This window comes from Eurypyga helias, unplaced genomic scaffold, assembly GCF_000690775.1.
Source record: "Eurypyga helias isolate BGI_N326 unplaced genomic scaffold, ASM69077v1 scaffold3850, whole genome shotgun sequence".
NCBI classification, from domain to species: Eukaryota; Metazoa; Chordata; class Aves; order Eurypygiformes; family Eurypygidae; genus Eurypyga; species Eurypyga helias.
In genome coordinates this window covers 1-6,005 of record NW_010223635.1, presented here as the reverse complement: position 1 = coordinate 6,005, position 6,005 = coordinate 1, and the positions used below count along the sequence as shown (strand labels likewise).

General features: G+C 44.4%; 1 protein-coding gene across 1 annotated transcript in view; it reads right to left on the bottom strand.

The window, feature by feature from the left end:
* Positions 1-5,682, bottom strand: part of NUP35 (nucleoporin 35kDa) — an 8,807-nt gene extending 3,125 nt beyond the window's left edge. The window contains exons 1-6 of the mRNA XM_010147336.1: positions 5,512-5,682; positions 4,165-4,295; positions 2,495-2,555; positions 866-1,007; positions 397-466; positions 175-303 (exon numbers count right to left, since the gene is read on the bottom strand). Of these exons, the coding sequence (XP_010145638.1) occupies positions 175-303; positions 397-466; positions 866-1,007; positions 2,495-2,555; positions 4,165-4,295; positions 5,512-5,671 (693 nt within the window). The 5' untranslated portion in view covers positions 5,672-5,682. The remainder of the gene's footprint in view (positions 1-174; positions 304-396; positions 467-865; positions 1,008-2,494; positions 2,556-4,164; positions 4,296-5,511) is intronic.
* Positions 5,683-6,005: the final 323 nt, after the last annotated feature.

The window sequence follows — 6,005 nt, the reverse complement described above, 5'->3', positions numbered from 1 at the left end:
AGGAAATGTTGTCAACTACTTCAGACTCACTCCTGTCAGGTATAATAAACTGTATAACTGAACTAGCTATGCTTTGCAATTCAAAAAGAAAAGAGTGAAAGAGGTCAGGGAAAATAAAGAGGAATCCCAGAAGTGGAGGGCCTTGGATGTAAAGAAAAGCAGCTGTTTACTTACTTTCTCTATACATGGCTTGACACCAATCATGATAGAGTCACCAAAAATCTTCCCGTCTTTGCTTAAGGCTTTCCGGGCTTGAAGCTTGGACTGATACCGAATATGCATCCAGTTTCCTGTGTTGGACATCTGCTTGAGAATAAGTGGAAATTGTGAGATTTAGCCCTTTAAAAAATGAAGCAGACTGTTCTCAGAAAAAAAAAATCTCAACCTAAGACATACCACATGCTTTAGTATGTTCCCATACTGAGCAAACTGTAGAAGAATATAGGAAGCCGATGCTTGAGGAAATCTGAAAGGCAGAAAAAATACTCAAAAAATTATTATGAGCAGTTTAAGAATCCTGGTAGTAAAATACAAGCCTAGGAAGGGTGTTTAGAAATCCAAGAGACCAGTGTGTTAATGCCATTTTGGAAGCAGCAACTTGAGGAATATTATCTTCCAGGCATTTTTACTTCAACACACACCTCAGGGGTAGAATCTTGCTTTTCTAACAACAACAACAGAAACAAAGAGCATGTAGGTGAAGGTAAGGTCCTTCACTAAAATCTATGCATTCGCTGCCTTTAACTGCAGTTGTATCTCCTGTGGAACCCAGGAATGTCAGACAACAGCAACATCCAAGTACTTCTGTCCATACGGTGCAAAGAAGCCACCCATGTTTTTTCTTATACTTTGGAAATCAACTTACCCAAATACTGTCACCCATGTACCATCAAGCTGATCTTCTGAAGTCAGGGAATCACCCTGAGTATAAAAAGGATCTAGCTGAGCAGGAGACAGAGGAGTCTTCCTAGGCTGCCCAATACTCGCAGGACTGAACATGCTTGAAGCTGTTAAATTGAAATGACATTGTTTAACAAATTACTTTGGCAAGACAGATAAGCTTAAGAGCCTATAGTATAAATAAATTCAGTATCAAGCGTTTCAGTTTGTATGGAAGAGTTTGATGGAGATTTAACTGCAGACACAGACAAACAGTAAGTCAATCCCAAATGCACATCTACAAGCATGTTAGTAAGTTTTATGACTAGCAATAGTTTTCTCCTTGACCTCTGAACACCAGCAGCTTAATACAGAGGCCAGATAGGAACAACACAGCAGAATTGTGGCTTCTTGCTAAGCTTAAGTTCTTACACAAGTCAGGACCCTTATGAAGATGGAAGGCGACCCATCAGGGCTTCCTCAGCTCAGTACTGGGGGCAGTTCTGTGTATATCCATCAATGACCTAGACGAGGGGATTGAGTGCACCCTCAGTGTGTTTGCGGGTGACACAAAGTTAAGTGGAAATGTTGATCTGCCTGAGGGCAGGAAGGTTCTGCAGAAGGATCTGGACAGGCTGCATTGATGGTCTGAAGGCAACTGTATGAGGTTCAACAAGGCCAAGTGCCAGGCCCTGCACTTGGGCCCCAGCAACTCCCAGCAGTCTTGGGGATGAGTGGCTGGAAAGCTGCCCAGCAGGAAAGGACCTGGGGGTGTTGGACCATTGCCAGCTGAATGTGAGCCAGCAGTGTGCCCAGGTGGCCAAGGCATCCAACAGCATCCTGGCCTGCCTCAGGAACAGTGTAGCCAGCAGCACCAGGGCAGGGATTGTCCCCCTGCACTCAGCACTGGTGAGGTTGCACCTGAAATCCTGTGGTCAGTTTTGGGCCCCTCATGACAGGATAGGCACTGAGGTGCTGGAGCAAGTCCAGAGAAGGGCAATGGAGCTGGGAAAGGGTCTGGAGCAGAAGTGCTGTGAGGAAGGGCTGAGTGAACTAGGGTGGTTTAGCCTGGAGAACAGGAGGCTCAGGGGAGACCTTATCGCTCCCTACAGCTACCTGAAAGGAGGTTGCAGAGGGATGGGGGTTGGTCTCTTCTCCCAAGAGACAAGCAATAGCACAAGAGGAAACAGCCTCAAGTTGTGCCAGGGGAGGTTTATAGGTTTATATTGGATATTAGGAAAAATTTCCTCACTGAAAGGGTTGTCAGGCATTGGAACAGGCTGCCCAGGGAGGTGGTGGAGTTATCATCCCTGCAGGGATTTAAAAGATATACAGAAGTGGTGCTTAGGGACATGGCTTAGTGGTGGACTGGGCAGTGTTAGGTTAACGGTTGGACTTGATGACCTTAAAGATCTTTTCCAACTACGCTCAGAGTCTATGATTCATCGAAATCTCAGCTGTAGCATTTCCTATTCACATCATGATACCTTTTGCAAAGCTTCTAAATGCAACTCCATCAACTAGAAAGGAGTTGATGCAGCTTGAACAGTGATGATGATTGTGCATTAAGGCAAGCAGTAAGAAAACAGATGATATATTCTGACAGGACACCTACCTGTTCCAGGAGTTGATGGCATAGCTCCAACCACTGGGCTCTGTGTCAGAGAAAAGCTGGCCTGTATTAAAATACAGACAGTAACAAATCATTCTTACAGGTACACTTCTCAGAGCAGAGGAGGTTGTTTCCAGGTGACTTAAGCATCAAGCAAGAATATTAACTGTTTGCCTTACGTTACCCTTAACTTCTAAAAGTAAGAGCAGACACTACATGTCTATTTCATACACAATTGTTACAAGCTTTAACTGAAAGTTACTTCACAATGTTTTCACATTCTAGCACACAGCCTGGACATCCAGCAGCCCTCAGCCATGGCAGTCTGGAATTTCCAGCTCATTACTAAGCCTCAGAAGACAATGCAGTTCACTTTCCTGACCAGCGGCTTAAATGCAAGTATGGGAGTGCAGAGAGACTACAGGAGGGAAAGCACCACAACCAACAGGATTCAGGGTCTGTCTACAGTATTTTACCATCTGACAAGAAAGAGCTACCTGTATACATGAAGCTCATTTAAGCTTAGGATGAGCTTTAGGTAATAGGAAGTGAAAAGCCCATTACCCATCACCAATGACACATGCTTTGTGAAACAAAGTAGCTTTGGGTATCAATACTCAGAAACCTTGGTTTAACTTTTTCAAAACAGGCGTCTCACTAGTCACACATTCATGTGCATCTTGATGGAAAGGACACTAGTGTCATACATTACCAGCATCTGATTCTCACTGTCTAAAGGGCTCAGAAATCACGGGAGCGTAACCCCCACTTGTTTCCCTCATCACTAGACTGACTATCCCTCCCGACTACTCAGTGCCACTGCCCTGAAGAGAAGCCTACTTCAAGTTTTAGCAGCTAGCAGTTATTTAACAGAGAGGAATTTCAAGATCCAAAACACTTTTACTGCTTTTTTAGAAGATGCTCAGAGGCCTGGAGCCCCTCTGCTATGAAGAAAGGCTGAGAGAATTGGGCTTGTTCAGCCTGGAGAAGAGAATGCCCTGGGGAGACCTTATTGCAGCCTTCCAGTACCTGAAGGAGCTACAAGGAAGCTGGGGGGGACTTTTTACAAGGGCCTGTAGTGACAGGACAAGGGCTAATGGGTTTAAATGGAAAGTGGGGAGATTTAGACTAGATATCAGGAAGAAGTGCTTCCCAGAGAAGCTATGGATGCCTCATCCCTGGAAGTGTTCAAGGCCAGGCTGGATGAGACTTGGAGCAACCTGGTCTAGTGGAAGGTGTCCCTGCCCATGGCAGGGGGGGTGGAACTGGATGATCTTTAAAGTGCCTTACAACCCCAACCATTCTGTGAATCTATAAAGTTAGGGGAGGTAAAATCAGCTTAGCCGACAGCTATGTGTGACTTTTTCCCTTTCTATGATTTGTAAGATACAAGATGAAACAAACTGGAGCACTGTAGACCTATCAACATGCATTTTGATAGCAGCTCTTTTATTTTTTTTTTAAATAAGTAGTCCTTTAAGACAGTACTGGATTCTGTCCTTCACAGAGAACCTGAACTTTCAGAATAAACTTCTCAGAAGGCAACACTCCATAAGGAGACTGCTCATTCGGTGAAAGGCCATCAGTTTACACAAGTGAGCTAAAGAATTCACTGAAGTAGTAAGCTACCCCACGTCTTCTGCTAAGAACAGGCCAATACCTAAACCACTTACTGGTCTTCCTGAGGTCAGAGGCGTTGATCCAAGTTTAGGGCTAGATAATTCATCATATATACTTCTAACTGGCGGAGCACCACTTTTATCTTTATGCGTAGGGACTACCCGTTGCTGGGGGGGAGACGCTCCTGCAACTCAACGGAACAAATGAAGAGCATGAGAAAACTGGTAATTTTACTCCACTGCTACTTGTTCTTGACACTTCAACAGTAAATTCAGCCATAAGAGACTGCTGATTGTGTCACTGGGGGTTTGCAATGCCATCTGGCCTACCAAACATTTCCGGCCTGAATGTTCTAAATAAGAACATCACATACATGTCAGAAACTACCTCCTGACATGAGCAACATCTAAAATGTTTACACCTCTGATGTCATGGTTTAACCTCAGTCAACAATGAAACACTACGCAGGTGCCAGGAGACCAGCAGACCACCAATCATAGTGTATCTCTAGTAGGAAGGGACCCATAGGGATCATCAAGTCCATTTCTGCTTGAAATGGAAAGAAAAGAGTATTTAAAATTATTTTGCAGTACTTTAACCCTCAATTCCTCCTTCAAAATGACAAGCACACTAACACCATTGTATACTTGGATTACTCCAACTGATTTAATATAAATGCTAAGATCACTCGTCACGTCAAATCAATCAATCAAGCTGTTAACTACTCCCTCATACTTCTCAGAGAACAAAACAGACATGTAATACCACCATCTTATAACCATGGGTAGGGACTTTTTCTGGTCGGAGCAATTAGGTGGTTGGAAAGAGATAAGCACCTCTTAGGAAAGGTCCAATTACAGCAGACATCCAGACCATAAATACAATCACTACACACTAATGAAAAAGTAATTAGCAAGTTAATTAAGAAGTAATTTTTATTTTTGCTCTGTCTCGTCTGTGTAAGTCTGACAACCTGTAAGTGACATTTTAGACCTCACTGCAAAGAAACCACCAGCTGGCACAAGCTGCATGTAGTTTGGCAGCAGACGCCCCTCTTTTAACAGAGAGACAACACCGATAGCTGTACGTGCAACGGCCTCATAAGGAGCGCTATACACTGGTTTTGTATTAGGAGAGGTTCATACTGCCTTCCCTCTAACAGCAACCTTTCCTGCTACCAAAGCTGCCACGTTTAAAACGTTCATTAAACTTCAGTCTACTTGGACAAATCCAGCCAAACTCCACTGAATACAATCCAGCTGACTGTTTCTTCAACAACCAGGGGTCATTTATGGCAAGTTACACAACAAGAAGTCAAATCTGCAACAGTCACGCAGAACAAGAAGACAAAGCAAAATGCTACTTTTAAGGGCAATTTTCAGCATTTAACAAATTCTGACCTGCAAGTAGTGGAGACCTCATTTCCGTTACACCAACTGAAGGGCCGCTTAGAGCACGTGGTTGAGGAGTTCCTGGTGCAGGTAAATCTCCCATCAAGAATCCAGGAAGAAACTGAGCGCTAGCTCCTGGTTTTGGAGATGCCGGGGAGCCCAGAGTCATTGGCTCAGCTCCTGTGGTAACGAAAACAACATTTTAAAACATGGAAGAAGCCGACAGCCTTTTCCATTGCTTTAACAGTGGCTCTATGAAAAGGGATGTAAAACAACATACAGGAAGGGACCACGACGGTTCCAAGCGCTCCTTTTCCGAGGAAGCAAAGTTCTTATCACCGTCTTGCAATTCTTTCCACTACAGGAAGCGCCACCGAGCCTTCGTTCTTAAAACGTGCTGCTTTGGTTCGGGCTGGATTTCAGCTGCCGAGGCCATGGCGGGCTTGGGGCCGGGTTAAAGGTGTTCCTTACGGAAAAGCCCTCAGGCCGAGGCTGGACGCTCC